Below are 25,541 nucleotides of genomic sequence, written 5' to 3'. Positions count from 1 at the left end.
ACTGAGGCCATTTCCATAGAGACTCGACTGACAGATGGCAACGGGCGGCTAAATCTGGACGAATCTGGCCAAGAACCAACATAAAATATCCGTTCCTTCCGCTCGTTCTGTAGATCACAGGAATTGAATCTGCGAGCACTTGACGGCAAAGAATTGGCGGTTCCCAATCCCTGCGACTCTCACCCAAGAACACATCTTCAACTGTTTTCTCGCGCCCTGATTGGTCAGCCAGCCACATGAGGTTGCATCTCCCGCCTCCAGCCCAGCCAATCGGGCTACTCCATCACTATCGGGCATCTCATGATTTCCACCCGGGCGCTTAACAGAGGAGACGAGTGGTGATAGCACCTCACTTCTATCACCTGATTGGCTCACGTCGTTGATGCTCGTCCTCGAGATGCAGTGATTGGCATCAGAGTATCACTCCAGGCGCCCGCTCACAGGCTGGCTACAGGTCCTTCACGCAGCATCACAGCGGCTTTTCTCACCTCGAGAGCCTCTCACAGCTGTCCAACATGGGGCCCCCTCCTCAGCTGATGGCCACCTCCAAGGCCCTTAAACGGCTGCCCACCCCGACCTGGCCGCCCAGGAATGCTTCTTACATCTTTATTGAATTGGCTGCCGGTCAGCAAAGACGAATTTGACGGTCTTAATCAAGACTTCTGTACGATATCGCATGCGGAACAGTATATAGCTGCTACCAGCAGCCAACAAGTGCAACTTTGAACTCCAATACCACCAAGCAAGCAATCGATTCAGATCACATCACATCAATCGCCAACATGAAGCTCCCAACCTTCAAACGCTCTCAGCAAGAGCACACAGACAAACCAGCCAAGGCAAAGAATTACCGCGTCTTATTCCGGAAGTGGCCTCGCGTATCGAGAAAGGGAACATGGTGGTTAATGCCTCTTGAGCTGATTGGAATTGTCCCTGCTCTGGTCATCTTTGGCATCTCTCAACCAAATCTTTACCGTACCGATATGTGGCAGATTGGCTGGGAGCACAATCCTCCTCTCAACTCGAACCCTGCCAGAGTTCTCTACGCTTATGCCAATTATCAGCCCCAACCAAAGATTGCTCTCATCTGGACACGAACGTAAGTGTACCTCTGACTGTGCCCAAGGGATTGACTAACATAAACAGCTTCACCAATTTCAATGTCGCTATTTCGATCATCTCACTCTTCTTCCTCCTCGGCAAGCTTACTGCCTTTATCATGAGAGTCTGGTACCCCATCTTCGCGACTTTCATCAATGCCAGCATGGTCGCTCTCTACACAGTCTGCGTCTACGGAACCATTGGGCCTGACTACACTGATTCACGATATCCCGCTCCTGCAGCTTGGTACTACCGTATTGGGTGCGATATCGCCAAGCCATATGGAAAGTACAAGAGCTGTATGATTGCTCGATACTCGCTTGTAATTGGTGTTTACATGCTGTAAGTGGTGTATAGTATTTACATATACCTCAACTTTACTAACGCTGGTTCAGGGCAATCTATCTCTGCAATCTGGGATTCAGCATCTATGCCATGCTCCCAAATAAGATCAACGATGTTTCGGACGACGACGACGATGAAGATGGATCTACGACTTCGGAGCCGAAGGGAGGTGTTTGGGAGATGCACAACATGAAGACGCCCAGTATTCGAGCAATGCCGTATACTCCTCGAACACAGGCTTTCCACACTCTGGATCGCCAGCTGCCACTGCGATCTCAGCAAAACAGATACTATGGCTGAAGAAGTATCAATATGGAATTTGGGATATGACATGAGGGGACCACTATCATTGATGAGCATTGGGTGTTTGGAGTTAAGGATGATATACCAAGGAACATACATAGCCCGACGAGGCTCGACTTCCATTGACTGTTATTCATATATGAATCTGATAATTAACTGAGGTTTACATGAGTTATCCTTCGCGCAGAATTGCCTATTTCGTAAACACGGCCCGGTCGATTGGTGAAATACAGAGAGATAGCTCCACAAGAATTGCCGGTGTCGAAGCCTCTAAGCTGAAGAACGTTAAGAAACTGCAGGGACTGACTCACTATTGAACTATTTGAGGTTAACTAATCGGCCTTTGGCAATAACATGCCGATATCTCTTGTGCCGGTCCCGCCGGAGCCGATAGTGGTCGGGATACCGGCTCCGGGTGCTTTAGTCAACCCCACACAAGCTTGTTTAACAAGACGTCACCCCGCCATCACCAACCTCGATCCGTCATCGGCAACAGTGAAGCTCCAAGTCTTGACCCTTTATCTCTTCAATTGATTGATTGATTGTATTGTACGTTTGACTTTGTCGAGCGTGAGTCGAGATATCAAGATGGCTCTTCTCCAACGATTGGCCGCTCCATCGCGAGGAGCTCTGCGACAATCTCCAGTCATCTCATTGATGCTCACAAGGAGAGCTTCCAATGTCGCTCCCCCAAAGGTACACATCTCACAGTCTGAATGATTGATTATAGAACTAATCTCTTGTAGCTCAAAGATCCATCACTTCTCAAGCAGGATGTTTGTTATGTCAACGGTGAATGGGTCAAGGCCGGCTCCGGCAAGACATTCGAAGTCCATGGTGAGCTACAGCCTCTCATTCAACAATGTCATATACTCACAGTGTAGATCCCTCCACTGGCAAACTCATTGGAACATGCCCCGAGTTCAACTCCAAAGATACCCAATTAGCCATCAGCGCTGCTGCAGATGCGTTCCCTTCATTCCGCGCCAAGACGGGCCGTGAGCGCTCAAAGCTACTGCGCGCTTGGTATGATCAAATGGCCGCCAACGCTGAGGATATCGCAAAGATTATTACCTGGGAAAATGGAAAACCCATCGCTGATGCCAAGGGCGAGACAACATATGCTGCAAACTTTCTCGAGTGGTTCAGTGAGGAAGCACCACGAGTATATGGTGACACAATTTCTAGCTCGGTTCCTGGAAACCGTGTTTGGACTATCAAGGAGCCCGTTGGAGTTTGCGGTCTCATCACGCCGTGAGTTGGTTTCACTCTCACAGAAAGCATAGCTGACGTTCTTTAGATGGAACTTCCCTGCCGCCATGATCACACGAAAAATCGGACCAGCCTTGGCAGCAGGTTGCACGGTCGTCGCAAAGTCCCCTGCCGAAACACCATTTACTTCACTCGCCTTGGCCGAATTGGCTCACCGCGCAGGCATCCCCAAGGGTGTCGTTAATGTCGTGACCTCGCACGAAAACACGCCTGAGCTCGGCGAGCTTCTCACAACTGACCCTACTATCCGCAAGGTCTCCTTCACGGGATCCACTGGTGTTGGCAAGCTTCTCATGAAACAGTCCTCCAGTACTCTTAAGAAACTCTCTATGGAGCTTGGTGGCAACGCCCCTTTCATTGTGTTTGATGACGCTGATGTGGATGCCGCTGTGGCTGGAGCTATCGCGTCCAAGTTCCGATCTTCGGGGCAGACCTGTGTCTGCGCCAACAGGATTTACGTCCAGCGCGGAATCTACGATGAGTTCGTGTCCAAATTTACTGAGAAGGTCAAGTCTTTCAGTGTAGGCAACGGGTTTGACCAGGGCGTTACACATGGACCTCTGATCCACGATCGAGCTATTGAGAAGGTCGAGGCTCATGTTAAGGATGCTGAGAAGAAGGGCGGAAAGATCACCATCGGAGGCAAGCGACTCAACGATCTTGGCTCCAACTTCTATGCACCCACTGTCATCCGTGACATGACCCCTGAGATGGACATGGCCTCACAAGAGACCTTTGGACCCGTCGCTGGTCTCTTCCCCTTCGAGACAGAGGAAGAAGTTGTCAAGATGGCCAACAACACCGAAGTCGGCCTCGCAGGCTATTTCTTCTCCCGAGATATTGAGCGTGTGCACCGCATTGCCGAGTCCCTTGAGGTTGGTATGGTTGGAGTCAACACTGGTATCATTTCCGACGCTGCTGCGCCGTTCGGTGGTGTCAAAGAGAGTGGGTTCGGTCGTGAGGGCTCACTGTATGGAATCGGAGAGTATCAGGTTACAAAGATGATCACATATGGAGGCATGGGCAAGCCGCTTCAGTCATAAATTTGATGAGCATGGCCAACCGATACGCGAGTTTAGTCTTATGTAATGAAGAATGAAGCTATCACCAACGGCGGTAACAGTGCATTTGCACACGCCAGGGGCTAGCTACAGAGTAGTTTATTTTTCTAGGTATTGAAGATAAGCTGTGTAGTTGCCTTTCTCCTAAGGTTAACACTTGGGTGGCTTTTCAGGGGAACTCTATTACAAAAACCTTTGAAGCAGCATCATCAACATTTTTGATTAAAGCACACAACCAAATCGTGATCTAAACCATTATGAGCGGCAGAATAAGGCAACTGCTACATTTGTTTACAACAATAAGCAATACTCAAGCCAGCTACTAACTATTGACGTTGGCTACCCCCTTCGGTCATTTGTCATTTGCCATTTCCCTTTTATGGTCTGTCCTCGTTCCACTCTTGTTCGCCCACGTCATATCTCAGCGTAGTGTAAGTCAATGGCAGTTAACGCAGACTAGAATTCAACATATCAGCCTCGAATCGTACCTACATATCCACACCAACGTTGGTCCCATCCCATTTGGCTTCTGTCTTCGTCGGTCATGTTGGGGAGGGAAAACAGCTCTATTCTGGGAAGTCTTTCTCCCCAGACCTTTGACATGCCTTGCAATTTGATAGCTTAGTGGTTCTCCAGGGCGGATAGCCGAAACAATTACCTACATATCAAACTGCAGCTGCGTTGCTCGTCCGTTACCCATTGGGACTTTATGAAATCGATATTGACTAGGTAGGCTTGCTTGAGTGGTCGACCCAGGTCACTGGCTTGAGAGACTGGCTAAGCTTGCCTGCAGTAAATTTAGGCATTGCTTAAGTTTGCCGAGTTGCTTGAGGATAGCATTGACCTGATTTCGTGCAGTGACCCAACTGAAGCTCTTGATGTCTTTTTTCTGGTTGCTGATATCCCTTTAAGAACTTATATATCTTGGGTAGGAGATGCCTGAAAACTCTGCAATATAAGTCCTCAGGCAGCTTTAGGATAATTTGATGTAACTTAGGATTGCTTAGGACAATTGAGGATGGGCTCAGTAGACTCTGCTAGATATCAATAGGGGCTGCTCAACTGAACTGAGCTCTTTACTACCTAGGTCAGTAGTTGGTAGCCGTTCCTCCAAAGCTCGCGCCACGGAGAGTGTCACTCGAGTCCTCACCAAAAGCAAGCGGATTCTGGACGGCGGGGGTGACGAAAGATGTATCCGGGAGAGCATTGCTCCGTTCCTCCACTGCAGTAGGCTGGTTCTCGGCGTGTCCGTTGGCGGATGTAGACATTCACGATGCAATTGTTGGTACGGAAATACTGGAGGAAGTACTAAAAAGTGTCGACGCGAATAGTTCCAACCTCCCCCTCGTCGTTATCCACGATTGTTTGCGTCCCTAACGCATACGTATCTATAGACTCAGATAAGGTGTCGATATCGCCGACAAGCCACAAGGTACCAAGAAGTCGATGAGACACGAAGTCGAGTCTTGTGCGCGACAAAACGAGGGCCGGTTCCGGAGTTGATAGTAAGGACAGAGGTGACAATGTAAGTATCGTGACCTTGAAATGAATCAGCGGTATTTGTCCCAATCTGCCAGGGCCTTGGTATTTCTGGTCTTGATGTTAGCTAAATACTAAAGTCGGTTATTCTTAGGTAGCAGAAAGCTCAAGGCTTTAGTCCTAAATAATATAGATCTTTAGGTAATCTTAGGACAAGTTGGGATCAAAGCATAAACTTCGCAGACTCTTCAACTCCTAGGTTTAAATCTTCTGGTTCGTTGTAGTCTTTTAGACATGGAGAAGAGACTCCAGACGGTCCATGGGAGAGGCCAAGGGTGAGGTATAGATAACGCCACATGGTATGAATGAATGAAGACCATGATCAACCATATCTATTGCTCAAGACCTAAGCTGACATGATGGAAACAGATTCCAAGGCTGAAGTGGTAAAGACAAAACAATCACGTCATTGGTACAGACAAGGTATTCAACACGCAGCAGTTGTATTATTAGGTATTAATTATCTCCATCCCGGGTATCAGACAAGAAAAACAAGAAGCAACGACGCGGGCAACTCGACTCATCAAAGTCGAAAGCCCATTCAACATTTTTTTTGGTGATTTTCGGACATCCATCAGATATCCCTTTTCTTCAACATCCTCCTCTCCTCCGTCATATTCAGTAACTTAGCTATGGAAATTGGTATCAGTGAAGCAGTCTCGACAGGGTATCTCGGTATCTTGTGAAGAAATGCAGTTCCATCCTTCCATTCCCAAACCTTCTCAATGCGCGTGTTGTATGATGGTGTTAGGGTTATTGTTTCATTGTGAATTCAGTCGTAAATCTCAACGCTCAGCGCCGGGCAACCCTCTAGGCGGCGGCGGTGACAACGGGAGCGGGAGCGGCGTCCTTAGGCTTGTCCTCAGCCTCGGGCTCAGTGGGCTTAGCAGGCTCCTCAATCTTGGGGGCCTCCTCGGTCTTGAGCTCCTCGGTCTTGGCCTCGGTAGGCTCCTCCTGGACGGTCTCCTCCTTGTTCTCCTCGGCGCGCTTCTCAGCAGGCTTGGGGGACTTTCCGCGGATGGTGTTGCGGAGCTTCGAGAAAGGAGACTCCTTCTTCTCTCCCTCAGCAGGGGCGGGAGACTTGTCACGCTTGCCGAAAGCGAAAGGCAGAGAAGACTTGCGCTTCTCCTTGAGGTCCTTCTTGGCCTCAGGGGCAGGGGAAGTGGCGGCAGCAGTCTCGGTGGTCTCGGTAGGGACGGTAGCGGGGTTGGAAACGTCAACAGCGAGAGGAGTGGTAGCCTCAACAGGGGGGATCACAGGAGCAGTGGTCTCAGCCTCAGCCTCCTTGGTAGCCTCAGGCTCAGTAGGCTTGAGCTCAGGGGTCTTCTTCTCCTTCTTGGAGAAGACGTTACCGAAGAAGCTGTTACGCTTGGTGGCGGTAGGCTTCTCCTTGGGGCTCTCCGCAGGCTTGTCCTCAGCAACAGCGGGGACGGCCTCAGGGGCAGTCTCCTCAACGGGTTTAGCGGGCTCCTCAACGGCAACAGGAGCAACCTCCTCGACAGGCTTGACGGGCTCTTCGATCTTGGGGGTCTCCTCAACAGCAGGGGTCTCGACAGCAACCTCATCGGCAGGCTTGGCCTCGGCCTCCTTCTTCACTTCCTCCTTCTTGGACTCCTCCTTCTTGCCGAAGCCGAAGAAAGATGTTCGCTTGCGGCTAGCAGATCGGCGCTTGGGCTCCTCGGACTTAACATCCTTGATCTCCTCCTCCTTGGGGGTCTCCTCAGTGACGGGAGCAGCCTCCTCGGTGGCGGGGACAGCAACAGCAGCCTCAGCGGGAGTCTCCTCCTTGGAGATCTCAGCAGCCTTCTCCTCCTTCTTGACAGGAGTAGGCTTGAAGCTCTCGAGAGTGGCCTTGTAGGTCTCAGACTCAGTGACGGTGGTGGCAAGCTCCTTGGCCTCGGCAATCTTGAGCTTCAGCTGAGAAACCCAGTTGTCGCGCTCAGCAGTGCTGGAAGCCTTGAAAGTGTGCTTGTTGCCCTTGGAGGTGAGGTGGAACTTGTGGGAGCCGTCGATCTCGGGCTCAGTGGCATCAGCCTGTGGAAATTGGTGGTTAGCTTACTCTTACATGTCGGCAGTTGACACTGCAGGAGACGGGAGTTTTGTGGGTCCAAAACTTACCAGGCTGATGACGCTAGAGGGGCTCTTCTTGTCACCAACGAAGAGAAGACCCTTGCCAGTCTCGGAAGCCCAAGCAATGTTAGAGTGAGCAGTCTCGGTGGACTTCTCGCTCTTTAGGTAGTGGGAGAGAGCCTTGGGCTCGACGGCCTCGGTACCGAAGAAAAAGAATTCCTTGCTGGGGATGAGGTTCCTGAAGGGGGCGTAAGGTTAGTGCCCTGTTCTTGACAGTTCGAGTCCTGAAGCGTTTGCAGGAGCAATGTTTCTTCCAACGAAAAGATGAAGAAACCCTGCTGGCGGCAAGGCTTGGACTTGTATATGCAATTCTACTTACTTGGGGAAGCTCAGGCCTTGAGCCTTGTGGTTCAAGTGGCCCTCCTCCACGGGCTTAATCTCCTCCTCCTTCTTCTCCTCAGCCTTAGCAGCCTCCTCGGCAGGCTTGGTCTCCTCGGCGGGCTTCTCCTCTGTAGCGGGAGCGGTCTCGGCGGCGACAATGGGAGTCTCTTCGACAGGCTTTGTCTCGGCGGGAGCCTCAACAGCAGGGGCAGAGATGCCAGTGGCAGGGGCAGCGATCTCAGGCTTGGTCTCCTGAGGGACCTCGATGTTCTTCTGTTCCTCGGCCATTTTGAAAGATTTTTGGGGGGTATCAAATGAGATTGGGTATCACAACAAACAAAGACGTTGGTATAAAAAAGGAAAGAAAAAAGGAAGTTAATCCAGAAAAAGGCGTTGGATTTAGATGGAGCTGAAGAGCAGGTAGAGGGGAAAGAAGAAGGAGGGAAGAGAGGTTTCGTAGCAGACGGGGAGGCTTGGGGTACTTATTTGTTGGTGACTTGCTGTGAAAAAGGGATCAGAAGAGAGGTATCTTATCCCATGGACGCCCAGGTTGGAAGGGTACGGTACATTCAGGCAGGGTCACACACAGTGAACAGGGCTAAAACTGAGGACGTGGGTCCGGGCGGGGCGTGTGCAGAATTGGGCGGGAATTAGGGGAGTGAAGAGATTAAAGACCGGCAAGGGCAGGCTTAGTAGGGAAGGGAACCTAAAGGGGAGAGAGAGGGAGGAGTCATCAGTGTGCTGGCGCCTCATATCAGCACCTCAGTCAACTTTTCAGTTGATCAGTGGCTAGCCATACCGTACAGTTTGTAGATAGATCCAATGTTGGTGCCGCACGAGGGATCACTGGTCCGTATCTGCAGTGACAGTAACTGCACTGTTCGACATCTGATTTGCAGTTATTCAAGTTCGATTGTTCTATTCAAGCCACACAATCTCCTAATCTCTCACGATAAAGTGTAATCTCTTAATGTGAACGGAGGAGCACCTCATCAGTAAACGATCCGCTTATTAGTCTATTCATTGGCTACTCTCGCGTCAAAACACCTACAATTAAGGAGTACAGGGCACATCACAGCTTCCAACATCCACTGATGGTTCAGCAAGAGATCGCATCCTCCATATCTATCCGTTTGATAAGGATTTACTCCGTACATTTACAGTACATCCACCACAGCTCATGCAATCTGCAACATGATACATCACTCATCTGGTTCCCCAGCAACTAATATCTCCTCAAAATTACCTGTCTCTCGTTAACCAATTCTATGCTTCTTCTCAACAATCTCATTTTTCTCTCCTTGTTGTTGCTGGGTGATGCCCTGGTCTGTGCTGCATTAAACAAGTGGAACTAATATTGCAGATGCCCCATCGACCTGCCGGCTACCAGTGGATTGACTCTAGCGAATGACGCTAGCCGCGGACAAAATTGCGGTAGCATATTTCAGGGCCCACGTACTCGACACGTACCTTCTCAGTCTCTGATGGTACACTCCTTCCTCACCTTACCTCAGGACTTTGGTTCCGTCTGAACTGGGCGCACGCTCATCACAGGCGGGCAGGTTGAATAAAATGTAAATAGCACTTTCCTTGCCAACCTTGAGCACATGGAGCAAAGGAAGCAAGGGAAGGCGCTCACCGTATCCTCCGTTTCGGCCGTATCCAATAATTCTACTTCCGTTGCTCATCATCCCTTTGATACCTATTCTCGATATAAGCTTCATTTCGCACTACCAGGCTATTACTCATTCTGCAGGCCTCTGATACTTGACTGGCAATTCCGGGCGTCCTCCGAGTAATTCCCAGTACTCCGTTCCGCATTGTATCAATATCAACCACTATCCTCGAGATGAATACAATACACTACACTCATCATCACGCCTAGATTCGTTGCCGCTATATGCAGATTGCCTACGCAAATTTCAGCGCTATTCTTTACCAGGTGTATCCATCGGCTCCATCTTGGGCATGGAAATCATCCTCAATTCAAACTACCCTTCGAATACATACGGTGTTGACTGCCCTGGAACTCTACCTGTCTGTCAACCACTATATAGAAAACCATGCCAAGGCTTGCTCACCCCATCTCCAGCCCTGACTCAATCATGCGGGTCTTAGTCCTAGAGAAATGGAAGACAAATTTCGCTGTTCATTGTCCACTGATTTTCTCTTCTAGCTCGGTTTCTGAGCAATAGCACAGACAGGGTCTCAAGACGGTGCTCAATATCGATCTCCAAACCGCCTTTTCCCCCAATCACCTGTATCATCCATCTCCACTCTGCCGAGCAATTTGGCCTAGCACTTGGCCTCCTTGTGCATCCCAAGGGCCACAAATGGGCCAGAAGCCATGTGCATCAGTTTACAACTATGGCTTTCTCTTGACTCAGTGGCTCGTTGTGTTGTTTAAGTGGCTGTGTACGGATACTGTTCCTGATTAATAAAAACATTCTACCCAGCTCCTAGGATCTTCCACCAAAATCCAATCAACATCCAAAGTCCTGCCGCCTCCTGTCACCGGCCTTGTTAAAAGCCCCTTGACAACAGGACAGGCTTCATTCCGAACTATCCACCAAGTCCTTGTCTTGGATTTCTCGCTTGAGCCCAGTGCCGACGAGTGCGCCGTGCCCAGGCGGCCAAGATCAACGCAGTTGACATGGTCTTGGGTGGATCGATATAACAGAACCCGAGATGATGTTGTTATGCCAGAACCAGAGCGTTTCGACAAGTGGCAGTCTCGACATTTTACAGCCAGTCGTCAATGCTCTCCCCAGCGCAGAGGTCGTCTGCTAGACTGCATGACCCTGTCATTGGCTTCTTGGCTCTGCTGTGTCTTCTGGCACCACTTTGGCGCTCAGATAAACCACGGCGCCGCCCATAGCTGCCATGAGGCTCTACTGTCTCATGTTTACTGCAATGGATATTGTGACCTTTATTTTGATTTGAATATCGTCTCGGGTCAAGAAATCCGTTTTGTTCGAGTTTACGACCCCAATACTGTTGCTGCTTTTCTCCCAGTCCACAGCGTATCCCTGTTCCGCCGTGGGATGCACCAAGCACCCAAGTGTCAGGTCATGTCATATCAGGTCACACTTCAGCTACCCGCACCAGCGTCATCCTCTGACAAACGCTTCTATCCAGTAACCTTATATATCAACCCTCCAACATGTCGTGGCTACGAGAGCCGGCCATCATGAAAACTCTACCGAGCACACCATTACACTACACAGCAGGTTTGTCTGGGATCTGGTGATTCCTTGCTCATCGATTTCTTTAACGTTAGCTACCTTACCTAAGACCCAAAGTTGAAGGAGAGACTGGCCTGACCTGGTTTCAAGCCTAAACATGGCCCTACGGCGGCTGGGCGCTAGCGAGAACGTCGTATTAAACAGTATCCGCATTGTGCCCTAACTCAAGATACTCTGACGAATCAATCAATACGGTCTACTGAAGCAAGGGACTGGACCCCATAAAAGATACATTGCTATGCACGAAAGGTACCTCGCTGGACTTGTGAACCAAGCGCATACGTTCTGATTCCCAAGATAGTATCGGTACCTTACCTTGACCGCTAGACCCGCAAATCCTCGCCTCCACGACCCTTATTCGCCTGTTGTTAAGCTCTCTCACTTTCAAGAATCACGATGAATGAGGAGAATGCTACCCTGGAGATTGACCAACATTTGAGCAAATGCGATCAAGAACGGAGGCTGAATCCAAGGGGTATACACCCACCAAACGTTCAACGTGTATCAAGTCGAGTTATACCTATGACTACCAAGTATCAGTACATATATGCGCCTGCAGGCTGTTTCATTCCACACACAGCCATTTCCATTGTCCAACACGAACATTAGAGGTTTGCTACCCATTCACAGTGGAGGCACAACAATGTCACGGTTCCGCGATGCCACACTCAGGCCTTCATCAGCCACTCAGGTTTCGATTCCATAATTGAGGGCAGACCAGACTACTGATTAACCCCAGCCGTGGCTCACACGATCGCGCTCCCTCCCTCACCGTGCGTTCAGGTGACTCCCAGTTCAGCTACCGCCTTGACCAACTCGAGCACAGATTTGTGACAAGTTGGGGATAGTAGATCAGCCAGAGCCGCGATCACCAAGCCAGTTTGGGCCGTTTACCGCCCTGAAGCCTCCGATGCCAGTGGACCAGCTATTTGGACTACAATACGGATGTTCATTCCTTCATTCCCTTGACTCAAGCATTCCGAGGCTACTGCTACTATTGAAAGTTGGGGACTTGGTTGGCAAGACACATACTATCTATACAGGCGGATCAAAGCCGAGACAATAACAACTTTGCACAGGATACATGGCCAGCGGTACGAGCGGTACAACCAATTCTCTGGATGTGCCAGAAGATTGTGTTCCAATCATATCCAACGTCTGCTAACCTAAACCGGCTGACGGTAGCTTTGTTAGACATGAGCCATGAGAATGCCATCAAAATGAAGTTCATGTGCTTTGAGAGGCTCGAACTCTGGTTCCGTTCGGAGCCCCTTCTTCTCGTCTGAGCTGGCTCCTGAGGCGTTATGATTTTGACTGATACTCCGTATGATCTTCCCTGATCCTGCTCACCGTGTCGACTTGGCTCTGATCTACAACCACCTCCCTTCAGAGATTCGTACACCAATAACCTCACAAGAAGAGGAGTAGGATGCTTCTGATGCACACCCGTGATCACCATACCTACATGGTCCGTGGCCGGTTGACAATGCCCTCTAGGTCCACATGCCCATCAGCGCAACCATTCAACCACAGCTCTCCACATGCAGGATTTCGGGTTGTGGGACCAACCCTGCAGCCTCTTTGGCGTCAGGTAAGTACATGTTGCCGAGGAATTTTGTTGAACTCGATCGCCAACGTCCAAGACGGTTTATTCCTTCAACAGCAAGCAGTGTTGCATTGCCCCTTGGAACCCCGGAATAGAGCCCGAACCAGCAGAGCGTTCGATCCAGTGCCCACTGTGATGAAATTTTATCCAGAGCACACCGACATTCGATGTTGAGATTTCTCGGGTTGTATCCCTGATGAGCGAAGCTGATCCCTTCTTCACTAGACCTGAGTCTGTTGAAGGGTCCCTGTTCTATTCATATCGCGGCTTAAAAATTTGTTGCCTCTTTCAATACTGCGACTGGGCTTATTCGTTTCACGCTTGATCAGCGGCCATTCACATTGGCTTTGTTATTTACAGCGTGGCTACTCCGTAGTCTCTCTCCTATTTGGCGAACATGACTCATTCGCTATGAGGAGTGGTTATCATTTTCCATCGCTGTACCGTTATCAACAAAAGAACGCTTGACCTCGGTCCTACGTGATTTAGAATGGTGCTCGCATATTTTCGCATTTTGTCAAATAACAAGCTAGCAAGGCAGTTCCACAAGATGATCTTATTTGAGATTTTATGCGACCGTGCAATTTAACTTATCCTAGCGGCCCTTTGTTGTATGGCGATCCACCTTTTCCTCTGCGGTTGTCGTGATTCGACTCGTGATTCTTCATGTGAGTGGGCTCTTTCTTGTAGAACCCGTTTTGACGTTTTTTGGAGGTCGATCTGATCAACCTCAAACGGTCGTCTCCCGCTACCTATGAACGATCATGTGCTGTTCACAAGCTTTTGTTCCATGCATTGGCCACAGCGGTGCCCGTCCTGTGTATGTATGTATGTCTTGAACGGCGCCACCGTTTCGAGGCAGATGATTTGGCGTCTTTTGGGTTCATTCCTCCTCATCTTGACATGATCATCCCACTCGCATATTGGCGGTACCCGAAACACCGATATGCTTGGTTTATCTATGAGTATAGTATCAATCTCATCAGAGACGGTGCATATATCCAATGAATGCTTCGGGTCTGAACCGCAGTTTTCTATATCCGGCTACATCTTGTAGAAGCCCTGAGGATTTGGAAGCAGAGTGCCTTCGAATCAGAAGACATTGCATTCTCGACCATGGTAACTATCACCAGTTTCTGTACCTCGATGTAAGGACGTCCAAGACAGATGGAACCGAAGTTCCCGTTTGCATGATCTCGTGCGCATGCGTGTCATGATCTCATACACAGCCAACCTTGTTTAACCGCCCGTTCCGTCGTGCCCTAGAATTGGTCGAGTCAACCGTAGTCAAGTACATGATAGCATAAGTGAATGCGTGGTATTCCATGCCGGCCGTCACACACACCTTTGCTCTTCTGGGACAATGACGACTCACCTCGAAGACTCGAGCTTATCCTCGCCGAGAAACGAAACGAAACGTTGATGCAAGCCCCGCACTCTTGCAGATTGAGCTACGGCCATGTGCCATGCTTTCATGCCCACCACTACTTCCCTGATGGCACTCAAAACCCCCGGAACAGCTTGTTTCTCATGTCTTTGTTTGGCTGGTGGTGTGTTGGACCCTTGTCCTGATCTTGGGCGTAAGCTAAAATACTTGGTCCAGGTTAGCCTGTTGTCCTTGGCCCTATCGAGGCTATCACGCAATGCACAGTCTGTGCCCGGCATGTGAGTGCGTACGTGATAAGGCAGAGATATTGTGAACCCAGGCCTACCATGCCCGATTCGATGAGAGATTCCATGCCTATCGGGGATTCGGGGGCTCCTGCATCTCGAATTTTCTTTCTCGCCAGCTGTGTTTTCTGATCTTGGATCAGACGAGAGATCTTCGTATTATTTCCCTCTTTCAACATGGCACGCTCTGTGATCTGCCAGCCCGTTTATCCATATCTTGTTTAATATGACTCTCGTGGGGTATACTGAGACGGCGGTGAGATGAAGCAAGAGTGTAATACGGCGCAAAGAACAAAACGCCGTTGGCCACCACAGTTTGTTGTACACGGTACCTTGTAGTTAACATTGGGCGTAGAAAGTGACCTATGCAAAGGTAGAAGGTGTCGTTGCGTCAGGATCGGACCTGGGCCATGATGCAAACTCTATACAAGTCTGTCTCAACTATACGAACAAGCGTCTTTAGGGTCAGTTCTTTGACTTGTTAAGGCTGTTGAACCGCCACTGAGGATCTTGGAGTTGATTTGAGCCCTTGTAGAGGACCCGTATTGGTTCGGCCGTATGTCAATGGATCGAACATTTCGATCTGCTTCGATGAAAGACTCCCCCAATGAGTGTTGCTCCGTATATACCTCAATAATGTCTGTTCCAGCATGTGCCTGTACCTGATTCGACACTTCCCCAGTGCAATAGGTGTGTATTCAAATTTCGTGTCGATTTTGACCAAACTGTATTATTACGCTGGTGCCTGAACTTTGGCTTGTCTACCAAAGAATGTTTCGTTTCATGGGTGCCCATTATCGTGTCTTCCGAGTAGTCTGGGCCGAAAGCTTTTTCTCGGGATATCGAAAGCTGGGTGTCCAAGTCAGGGGCTCTTGAACGACAGGAGATAGGAAATTGATTCGAAGAAGCCTCATAAACATCGCATGGGTATTGTTTTGATGTATCAAGGTTGTGTTCAAGCTTGTCGGCATTGCAAGTATTAGCTTTCGTGAATGTCTGGGCAGTACAATGACTGTGACTCAACTTCGACCATCCCTCTTCAAGGGAACTTAATGTGAAATCTACTATGTTTCTCTATGCCACGCGTGACTTCGTCAGTAGCTACGTCTGGGAGATTAAGCTTCTGTATTGAAGGCTTCTTATACGCCAGGCAGCTGCAAATAAGATTACTGATTGGGTTGTTATTAGAGTATATTATTCTGTTTTACATTAGGGACTTACTTTTACCAAGGCTATATGTAGATTGACTTCGGGAAGCGAAAGTTGACTGTGGTTTTTCAGTGTGTTGGCTTGATATGTTTCGTTGAGATGTCATAAGCTTTAACTTAACTATCACTCAATCAATCAACTTCGACCATTTCGAAACTTCTCAACTGCATGCATGTGAAAAAACATTGCAACATGTACTGCTGTTGTAGGTTTGCTTGGTAGATGGCACGATCCGTGCCTTGGGCAGACTCGTCCTTGGGAGTTCCTCAACGGTTTCAGGGGTATCTTGGACATGTCTCCTTCTATTTACCCTGGAGACATGTTACAACTAGAAAAGTTGGGGATAAATGAGACAATAGAGTCAAAGATATAGACGGACGGGGTAACTAGAAGATGAATCGTAGTATCGTGTGTGTGTGTGTGTGTGTGTGTGATCGAATCTTGAGGGGATCGAAGTTTCATAACGGCGGCGGACGACACGATTATTGGTCGAGGGACTGAGAGACTCTGTAAAAAGGTAGAAATGTTTTGATTAGTCTTATGATAGGAGTTAATCAGGGAAAGGAAATATCTTAGCAACCGGGTGATGTGTGAAGACCCCCACGTGTCTGTTCTTAGCTTTCTGACCCCAGATTCAAGTCTTGAGTGTATTTCTGAAGTCAAGTACTATTCGCGAAGGTGCCAAAGCAGTCGGATATGTTCTCAGGATTATGTACTCGCTTGGATTCGATGTTTGATTTCTGTAACGGGTTTTGCGGTTGGATGCCAATCGAAAGCTCGAGGCTGAGGGATTCGCCCCTTTTCCACATTTGATGGAAAAGACACAAGTTGACAAGATGAATAACATTGCGGTGCCTTGCGAGATGATTATTTCTGCCGTTTGTTGCAGAACAGATGAACCAGTGGGTGTGCAGTGAACAATCAGTCGATGCAGGTGGCCATGATCACAAGATGGAGTGAACAGCACATGAACCATCACCCAGTGCATCAAGGTTCATTACTTCTTCGTACATTTCTAGAGGACAGATGGAAACCTAACACAGGTATTTAGAGATTATCCAGAGGGTGTACGAAGCTAGAGACGGTGCTGGGAGAATGCTTGCTGCCTGCCGAGTCCCCTAAACCACGCCCTGAGATTTAGGGGATGTATCACAGACGATAGTTCTACAGCGCTCCATAGCACTACAAAACAGCATCACACCTCACGCACTTTATGACGCCAGAGAAGCCGGGTAGGAGACTTGTAGAGATGCACAAATGATAAAATGCCTACAGTGGCCGAGTTACACCACACACCCCTTGTTTCGTCTGATCTCTCATTTAGACTCTGATATCCACTACAACAATTACTTTTATTGTTTAAAACTCTCTATTGTCCCCCATTGAGCTAAATGCTTCACAAAAGTCTGCCCATTGGCCAGCAGTGCGAGTGCACTTGGCCATTTGTACTTTATGCTCTCGTGCCTGGAGTTCGTTTCGTGGTGACGCGCCTGAGCCACACTTCACAGCCTTTCTCTTTCTACACCTCCACTCGCGCTGCAAACGCAATTAACAACCTAATCTCCTAGCAACTAAGCTGATTAGTTGACAGTGAGTCAGAGCCTTCTTATGCACTCGGAGTGGGGTATATATTCTCTTCTCTTATCTCTCCCTCTCCTCTCCCTCTTCCTTTCCTGCTCATACTTTTGACTTCCTCTTTTCATCCTCACCTTTCCCTTCTTTCTTCCCCCCCCCCCCAATCCAAACATCTGCACTGCATCTTGGAATCCTCTTGGAATTCTTGGACGTCCTTTCTCTCTACTCTCTTGATAACCTCGCCGTTCTTGCACGGCAAAGCCTTCAACCATGGCTAAAAGCAAATCCAAAGCGAGATCTTGGAACAAGAACAAACAAAATATTCCTGGTAACATTCCTGCCGACTCGACGATTGAGACAAACTCAGGATGGAACATAAATGCTGGATGGACTCGGGCCACCCCTTCCAACAACAACTATCTCCGTGCCAGTCAACCTCTCATGAAGGTGACTCCTATCTGTAAGCCTGAGCATCGAGGACGCTATGGCCCCAAGGAGTCTCGAGAGCGTCTTGAGTCCCAAGGCTACCATCCCTTGGTCACTAGCATGTCTAAGGAAGAGGTCGAGGCCTCTTACGAAGAGAAACGCAAGAAGAGCCTTTACAAGCCAGACTATAGTGACTATTACAACAAGGGAAAAGAACAAGGCTTCCAAGGTCGATATACATCCGATATGAATCTGCTTATCAAGACAACCGGTTCCTCCATTGAGAACAAGCATGATACATCCGAACTCACCAAAGAAGTCTTCAACGGAACACACCCGCAAGGCCTCCTAATCGCACAGCAACTTGCTTCGCTCGGCATTAAGCATCTTGAAAAGCTTGCTCTTGCTCGCCCACATGAATGGGACGCCCTTTCTAAGGGTATGGCCATTTGGGATTTCACCACCAACAAGTTCCATGGCGAACCATCGGGTCACGTTTTTTTGTGTCTTTTCCCAAAGATTTCTCAGAGAGGTTTCAGCGAGTCACCTGCCCACGAGGAAAATCGAGAAGAGGAAAAACGTACTCGGAAGGATATCATCAATCTGGTCAACTCGATTCACTCTGAATGTGGTCCCACAGAGCGGCCTGCTTGGCATGCCGAAGAAAGACTGAAGATGCAAATCGAGGGGATGAGCCCGGAGGTCTGGCGCTGTCGCAACAGCGGCACAAAGCCACCGCAGGTTGTGATCAACATGACCAGATCCATCCCAGACATCAGGAAACTCGAGGACATGATGCAAGACTATGTCGACCAACCTGAAAATCTCGATTATCACATGTCGAAGCCAGTCGCACTGAAGAATATGTTCGGCCTCCGTAAGTTCCATTGCCTTCCACACCTGTGCTTTCACTGACAAATCATAGTCACAAACATCTTTAACAGAAGGACAAATATTCGTGTTCTTCACTTCCAGAAAACGCCACTTCTTGACCGACGACTGTTGGCATGCATCCTGCGTGCTTGCCCCCACGTCACCACCATTGGCATCTATCAATGCCCCCTGATTCACTTTGGTGATATCGTCTGCCTTTTGGACCTTATCCATGAGGTCAACTTGAAGCGCAGCAGCCAGGGCTTGCCCTTGGTAGAAGCCTTGGATTTTTACCCTCTGTACCAAGCCGGCATGCCCTTCAAGATACCCACTGCCGACAATCTCACCAAGGTAGAGAAGCAATGTGGTATGGAGCCTGCCGCAAGAGAGACACATGGATACGGCATCACTTGGACCCATATGGGCCTCGAGGTGGTCCAGCGAGGCGTTTTCGCCATTCTTCTGAAAACTGTTCTAAAGGCTCGCAAGATGGGCATCCGTCTTCTGATGGATAAAGACGCAGCCTTCATGAAGTACCTCTCGGATATTCCCATGCTGCCCGGTATCATTTTCCAATTCCTAGACGGGTTGTACCGCTATCTTGATCTCAAAGAGACTGGATCCGAAGACCACGCCGCCATGAGAAGAGCGAAGTATGACATGATCCTGGCCGTACGCACCGGCCTACAGCCGCCAAATTATAATAGCCTTGACCCGTCCTACGACGATACCCGAAAGGTCACTTCTATCTTTTGCCGCTCGTGTGGGTACAAGATGTTGGACATTTTCTTTTGCCCCCGGCAGATCCAAAACCGACCTGACCCTCAAGACTGCGCTGGGTGTACGTTCCAGGGTTTGCTTGACCATCAGAGCGATCACCAAAAGCAACATGACATCTCTCTGATGGGACTTTTCTTAGAGGAGGACTGGGACCCCAAAGGTTTCAACGTTGATGCTCCGGTCCATGACTATGGCCAAGAACTCCTTTCTCTGCAGCCCCGGAAGACCACACATGACATCCCTCAGATGGTGCTCCTCCCAAATGGTGATTTCGACCGGCCATCGTTACAGGAGCAACTTATTTGCGAGCACAAGAAAAATAACGACTGCCTCCAGGGCCTGGCAACTCTTCAAGACTTGCTCCTACAGAAGGACGCCAATAAGACACAAGCTAAGAACTATGCTCTTCACATTGATGCATGCCGGGCCCTCTCGATCATCATGGCTTACACTGACTCTCAGCTTGCTGAGCTGGATGAAAATGATGGTGTCGGGGGTCATTTCTGCGAAGGCCAGGGATGGCGTCCTCTCGTCAAAGGCTTCGGGGATTCGAAGGAAAGCCAGGGAGGGCCTCCTCTCCTTAAAGGCTTCAGAGATTCGAAGGAAAGCCACACATTCGAGTCAGCCACGAAGGCGGCCCAAAACCTCAAAGTGAGGGCCGACATTGCAGAAGGTCGACGACCGGAGCAGGATGCTGCGGGATTTTGGTGATGCTTGGGAAAAACCTATCTAGGTCAGCCCTAGAACTTGCGGATTCGCGGAACGTTTGGTTGCTTTTGATTTGTTGGTACATGACACATTGCAGAACCCAGGATGCGGTTTTTGCTTACAATACCCAAGGACTTGATGATAGCTACACGGAGGATAGAATGAGAGCTTTTGAAAGAAAACGGAAGCTGGCTATAATGGGAGAATGAGCACAGCTTGGGATCGTTGGTGCTGAGATAGCTATTTTCTGACCCGTAGCGTTAATCAAGTTCACTAGATTAAGACGAAGCTCCAGTGAAATTTCGGGAAGACTGTGATCATCATGGCTAGAATGCATCATAACAATTTTGTAAAGACCTATAGATATTGTGTCATACAGGATATGATGTTCATGGAGGCTGAGGACCCTGGCGAGATGGGAAAAGTGGATTCCGGGGTGGCTTTATCCACACGTGATTCGACGATTCGGCACTCGAAGGCAAACCTCAACGGTTCAAGGATAGAACTTCTCTCTGACCAGGGTCGTCCGCCTCAGAATCAACCATGATGGCTTCATTCCTTCGCGCCTTCTCGCTATCAGCGAGATCATTGACCCCAAGAAATGCCATGGGCGCTTTTGCGACTCGCGCCAACTGGTCGCTCTTTGCCAGCCCCTCAACGACGCCCATCTCTCTCGCACTCGGAAATGGGCTGATGCAACAGACTCGCGGCATGAAGGTTCACAGTTCGGTAAAGAAGCGATGCGAGCACTGCAAGGTAAGAGAGGGCAGCCAGGAACTCGGCTTCAGGTCAGGGACTAGACCCGGGCAGAACTGATACTCGATAGGTTGTTCGACGGAAAGCCGGCAAGCGACATAACGGATACTTGTATATCATCTGCAAGGCGAATCCTCGACATAAGCAACGACAAGGTTAATTCCGAATGATGGGATACGGGAGGATATGTACGATATGGGTGAAGCAATTGCGAATCGGACATTGCTAGGCGGGCAACGGGAACCATTATGAGTGATAGAACGAACGACATGCTGGGCGATTCTTTCAGTGAGAAGCCTTGAATAAACATTCTATGGAATTTGAGAAAAAGACGACAGCGCTGGGACCGGAGCTGTTCGTCATGTACCACTACATCTACATTCACAACTGCTGCGCTACATACCATCGATATACCTCTGCATGCCTTCCCATTCCGTCTTTCCAATTGATAAGAGATACCTAACGTGTGACTTGGAGAGAACAGTCAGTGAATGGGTCGAGAAGCGAGTGAGGGAAACATACAGCGTCTGTTACGTTGCGACGCCTTTCAAATTCGTCGCGGGCATATTTTCGAGACTCAGCTCTTGTTGTAGGATCAGCGATCTTTTTTGTCCCGCGCAGGATAGTGCGGTAGAAAGCCAAGACTCGGCCTCTTTGGATGAACTAGATACGATTCTATCAGTATTTGACATCATGAAACTTGTATCAGACCCGAGCGTGTCGATCATACCTGGTCGAGACTTAATGTTGGCTTGAGACGAGAACCGCCTGGTCTGGTGGCATAGCCACGGCTGAATGTCAGCAAACGGATGCTGAGGACCATTCCGCCAACTTCTACCTCGTTAAATGAGAAATAGTGAATTTTGACATTCCTTGACGTTTAGATATTGATGATGGAAAGCTTCAAACGGTGCTTTCTCATCATGTCGGACGAACCTCGGCTATCTAGAGGGTCTGGTCTTTCCGGTTCATCCAACCCTTCATATTGTTAGTGGAAGGTGTGACCATGTTTGACAGAGACAGATATATTACCACCTTGTAATTCTCATTTTCGATATCTTCATCCTTGTTTCTTCTTCCTTAGTTTGCAGCATCTGGACTTCACATTAAAATTATGACAGATACGAATGGCACAAGAGAACCAAGGAGATTAGTTGGAAGAAGACGACAACGACCCGAAACCCCCATTGAGACGGCCAATAAGGTCGAAGATGATGAGTTTCTGACACAATATGTGAAGCCAAGGTTAGTTTACGTATAACCCAGACAAATTCAGTCATAACAAGCGTGGTAGCCAAGGTTGGTCAGAATGGAAACACCCACAAGATGAAGCAACCTATTCCATGAGCCTCATACGTCCTACCCGCATGAGCAATGGAGATCTGGAGGCATGCTATAGTTTGGTAGAAGAAACAAGCGGCCAAGATTATCGCAGTTCGTCTCTTGGCTGGCATCCGGCCACTAAGAAGAAGGAGATGCGGTCCCCGGACCTTCGTTACATCCTTGTGAAAGACAGCAAGGACAACATAAAAGGGTTTACATCTTTTATGCCGACATTCGAGAACCATGAGCCGGTCGTTTACTGCTATGAGATACATCTGAAGCCAGAGATACAAGGGTGAGTAAGCCAACATGGCCGTTCCTGAGACCATCCGCATTTCAACGGGGATTCGTCTTTCATACAGGAGTGTACCACAAATAGAACACGGTTGGCCGTTGAGCTAGCTGACATCCAATAAAGAACAGGCCTCGGCAAGAAGCTTATGGGTTACTTCACGGACGTCGCGGAGAACATACCTTCAGTTGAAAAGGCCATGCTCACGTGTTTTGTCAGCAACAAATCTGCCCTCAAGTTCTACGAGAAGCTAGGATTCTCAAAAGACGATTACTCACCGAGGGCGCGAAAACTACGAGGAGAAAAGGTGGTGATACCCGATTATGTGATACTCAGTCGACAAACAACCTCTAAGAGAGTCGAGGCTTCGCGGGCGCACGAGCCTGGACTTCGATGAGAAAGGCGATACCTACCTACATACAAACAGACACGGACTTTGTCTTGTTGAGGTTGCAAGGCAGCTCGTATTACTACGTGCGGTCGCGGTCGCTTATTAGTGTAGAAACGGATTGCAGTCAAGTTTCCTTTATTATTATACCACTCTACAATCACATTTGGGATTGCCAATTGCACCTCAACGATAATTCGACATAAAAAATCCGACTGGGCTTTTTTCATGCCGATTTACCTATTCAGGCCCGCTTCAGCCGCAAATACCAAGCATTGCATTGCCCCATTGTCAATGAGACACTACCAAGCTGAATGTTCCAGCATTTAAGGGATGTACACGTCTTTTCTAAGAATATCATCGTGGAATGACATTCGCAGTGGTGGCCGAACTTTGCCTAGTGTGGCCTGTTGAAGCCCAAGCTGAGAGCTGTCCTCCACCCTTTTGACTCTGACCGAGCAAGACCAGACACGACTGTGAGAATTACCCAATTCAAATCTGATGGCCTCATGATAAGCGGTTCAACTAACCAGCTTGGGCGGCATTAATCTTCTGCAGCTCCAAAGATCCCTACACCAAGGCTGACACGCTGGGGGCACACTCCACCACCACTCGCCAACCATGTCAGCCCTAGGACGCTAGTCAGAAGCCGTGACTGAACTACCTTTTCTAGGAAACAGCTCTACCGTGAAGCACCGCACTTGGAAAGTATGTAAGTAGGTATTCTGCTTGCCGGGTTTGTGCAGAGTTGTACAAGTTGCACAGCCAGCTTGTGAGACATAGCGTCGGTGCCAATGCGGTAGCTGCATGCAACCAAGGGATGATTTTCCATCATGTTTCTGAGCTCGAGGCGTCAGACGGCTTCTAGCTAGGCTGCTGGGCTCCCCTGTTGCCTGTCCTGTCATGGAAATGAAGGGCGACCTAGCCACCGTGAAGGCTTAGAGCTGAAGCTCTGGGAGGAGAGGGCTTGCTTGTGATACGCCAGTCTGAAACGAAAGGCGAGTACCGTGCCGAGACTGTTGATTGTCCGTAGGAGGTTCTCTCATAAGACGCCGTTGCGCCCTCTTGACCGTTATTCTCCCTCCTCCTCCCTCCTTCAATCCACACTCTCTTTCTTCTTGGCTCAAATTCTGTTCAACTATAAATCAATTGCTTGGTCAATCAACTCACGCATTATTCACAATGGCCCAGCAGTACTCTCAGGGACCTAATGTCCAGAATCAGGAATGGCAGAACAACCTCTGCAATTGCTCGCCCTGCGACTCTTGCCTGCTCGGCACTTTCTGTCCCTGTATCCGTACGTGATCTCTGGGACAAATTGATTACAATTGGAAGTCTAATGAACTCGTCATAGTCTTGGGTAAAACCGCCGATCGTATGAGAGACCCTACTATGCAGACTGCCGATACCTGCAACAGCGATGCTCTCATATTCTGCGCGATCAACTGTGTGACTGGCTGTGGCTGGATGTAAGACTATTCCCGTAGTCTTGTTCAAACCGTCAACTAACGCGCGACTTCTAGTTACTCCATGATGAAGCGTGGTGAGATCCGTGAGCGATTCGGCATCAAAGGCAGTGGCATGAACGATTGCTGCGTCAGTTACTGGTGCCTCTGCTGTGCTCTGATCCAGCAGGACAACGAGGTCAAGTCTCGCCTCTCTCAGGGGCCCATCACCCAGGGCTACCAAGCTCAGAAGGAGGGTATGCACATGCCAACATCTCCTCCTGCTCAGCAGCAGCAGCAGCAATATCATGATCAGAAGCCCAACCCTCAGCAGCAGGCCCCTCAGCCCGATTATCAGCTTCCTCAGCACGGTTACCAGTCTCCCCAGCCTCAAGGATCATACCCTCCACCTCAGCAGACTTACAACCCTCAACAGCCCCAGTATTAGGCCAGTCGACCAGGGAATGTACAGCGAGATGGAGCCTCACACCGATATGACACCACAAAAAGAGAGAAATGCATGTGAAGAAGGCAATCAGAGAAATGTCTGGCATGTGAATTGACTTTGAGCGCGGACGGGTACGCGCCAACGGATTATACCTATATACCCAGTGACGAAGACAGTCATTTCTTATTTATATTATATTTATTTCGATGTATTATTTGCTTCAATGAAATAATCTGTTACTGTTCACCTCTCAGTTGTATATGAAAGCGTCATACTCATTCTCCCATTCTCTTTTGAATTGCCTAGTTCGGCGATGGAATACGAAATGGAGAATCAGCAGACAATATTACTGAAACTCTAAAAAGAAAAAACTTCGGGCTTCAGCTCGAGAGACCCTTGCAAGCTATCATTTGGGATTCCACTTGACCTTCCCCTTCGAGGCATGGTTTTGTTTCGCTTTGCAATGATGCTTTCCGGGATTACAGTCTGTGCACTTTGATATTTCGGCGATTTCCATGCTACGGAGCTATTCCGATGCTCGAAATCACAGCTTGCGAGGTCAGAGTGCGGCTTATCAGGTATACGACATACTATATTAGACGATTCTTGAGGATTTACTCCGTACTGGTACAATCGCTAAATGATATATACAATTACGGACTGGTGCTGACGTTAAACTCCCCTTCTGATCCTCACAATATGTATCACAACTCGGGCAGACCGG

The 25,541-nt window shown here is 49.0% G+C and overlaps 8 protein-coding genes across 8 annotated transcripts; 6 read left to right on the top strand and 2 right to left on the bottom strand.

Moving 5' to 3' along the window:
* Window positions 1–782: 782 nt before the first annotated feature.
* Window positions 783–1,746, top strand: FMAN_01422 (uncharacterized protein; the record flags this gene model as incomplete). The annotated part of the gene is made up of 3 exons (XM_041834585.1): window positions 783–1,099; window positions 1,147–1,443; window positions 1,497–1,746. 3 exons carry the CDS (start codon window positions 783–785, stop codon window positions 1,744–1,746), a joined length of 864 nt encoding a protein of 287 aa, XP_041676762.1.
* A 591-nt stretch (window positions 1,747–2,337) lies between these two features.
* On the top strand, window positions 2,338–4,064 carry FMAN_01421 (putative UGA2-succinate semialdehyde dehydrogenase; the record flags this gene model as incomplete). Its single annotated transcript, XM_041834574.1, has 4 exons — window positions 2,338–2,445; window positions 2,496–2,586; window positions 2,634–3,003; window positions 3,050–4,064. The coding sequence occupies 4 exons, from the start codon at window positions 2,338–2,340 to the stop codon at window positions 4,062–4,064; spliced, it is 1,584 nt and encodes a 527-aa protein (XP_041676761.1).
* Window positions 4,065–6,431: 2,367 nt separating this feature from the next.
* FMAN_01420 (uncharacterized protein) lies at window positions 6,432–8,360 on the bottom strand (the record flags this gene model as incomplete). The annotated part of the gene is made up of 3 exons (XM_041834563.1): window positions 6,432–7,655; window positions 7,740–7,929; window positions 8,071–8,360. The coding sequence occupies 3 exons, from the start codon at window positions 8,358–8,360 to the stop codon at window positions 6,432–6,434; spliced, it is 1,704 nt and encodes a 567-aa protein (XP_041676760.1).
* A 9,288-nt stretch (window positions 8,361–17,648) lies between these two features.
* Window positions 17,649–20,168, top strand: FMAN_01419 (uncharacterized protein; the record flags this gene model as incomplete). Its single annotated transcript, XM_041834552.1, has 2 exons — window positions 17,649–18,681; window positions 18,730–20,168. The coding sequence occupies 2 exons, from the start codon at window positions 17,649–17,651 to the stop codon at window positions 20,166–20,168; spliced, it is 2,472 nt and encodes an 823-aa protein (XP_041676759.1).
* A 543-nt stretch (window positions 20,169–20,711) lies between these two features.
* On the top strand, window positions 20,712–21,081 carry FMAN_01418 (uncharacterized protein; the record flags this gene model as incomplete). The annotated part of the gene is made up of 2 exons (XM_041834541.1): window positions 20,712–20,921; window positions 20,992–21,081. The coding sequence occupies 2 exons, from the start codon at window positions 20,712–20,714 to the stop codon at window positions 21,079–21,081; spliced, it is 300 nt and encodes a 99-aa protein (XP_041676758.1).
* Window positions 21,082–21,316: 235 nt separating this feature from the next.
* FMAN_01417 (uncharacterized protein) lies at window positions 21,317–21,744 on the bottom strand (the record flags this gene model as incomplete). Its single annotated transcript, XM_041834530.1, has 3 exons — window positions 21,317–21,391; window positions 21,444–21,584; window positions 21,652–21,744. 3 exons carry the CDS (start codon window positions 21,742–21,744, stop codon window positions 21,317–21,319), a joined length of 309 nt encoding a protein of 102 aa, XP_041676757.1.
* A 291-nt stretch (window positions 21,745–22,035) lies between these two features.
* FMAN_01416 (uncharacterized protein) lies at window positions 22,036–22,933 on the top strand (the record flags this gene model as incomplete). Its single annotated transcript, XM_041834519.1, has 3 exons — window positions 22,036–22,166; window positions 22,216–22,539; window positions 22,663–22,933. 3 exons carry the CDS (start codon window positions 22,036–22,038, stop codon window positions 22,931–22,933), a joined length of 726 nt encoding a protein of 241 aa, XP_041676756.1.
* A 1,173-nt stretch (window positions 22,934–24,106) lies between these two features.
* Window positions 24,107–24,817, top strand: FMAN_01415 (uncharacterized protein; the record flags this gene model as incomplete). Its single annotated transcript, XM_041834508.1, has 3 exons — window positions 24,107–24,221; window positions 24,279–24,393; window positions 24,448–24,817. 3 exons carry the CDS (start codon window positions 24,107–24,109, stop codon window positions 24,815–24,817), a joined length of 600 nt encoding a protein of 199 aa, XP_041676755.1.
* Window positions 24,818–25,541: the final 724 nt, after the last annotated feature.

The sequence above is a fragment of the Fusarium mangiferae genome (genome assembly GCF_900044065.1).
Source record: "Fusarium mangiferae strain MRC7560 genome assembly, contig: FMAN_scaffold001, whole genome shotgun sequence".
Classification (NCBI taxonomy): Eukaryota; Fungi; Ascomycota; class Sordariomycetes; order Hypocreales; family Nectriaceae; genus Fusarium; species Fusarium mangiferae.
The sequence above is the reverse complement of the archived record's forward strand: the minus strand, read 5'-3'. Positions and strand labels throughout refer to the sequence as shown.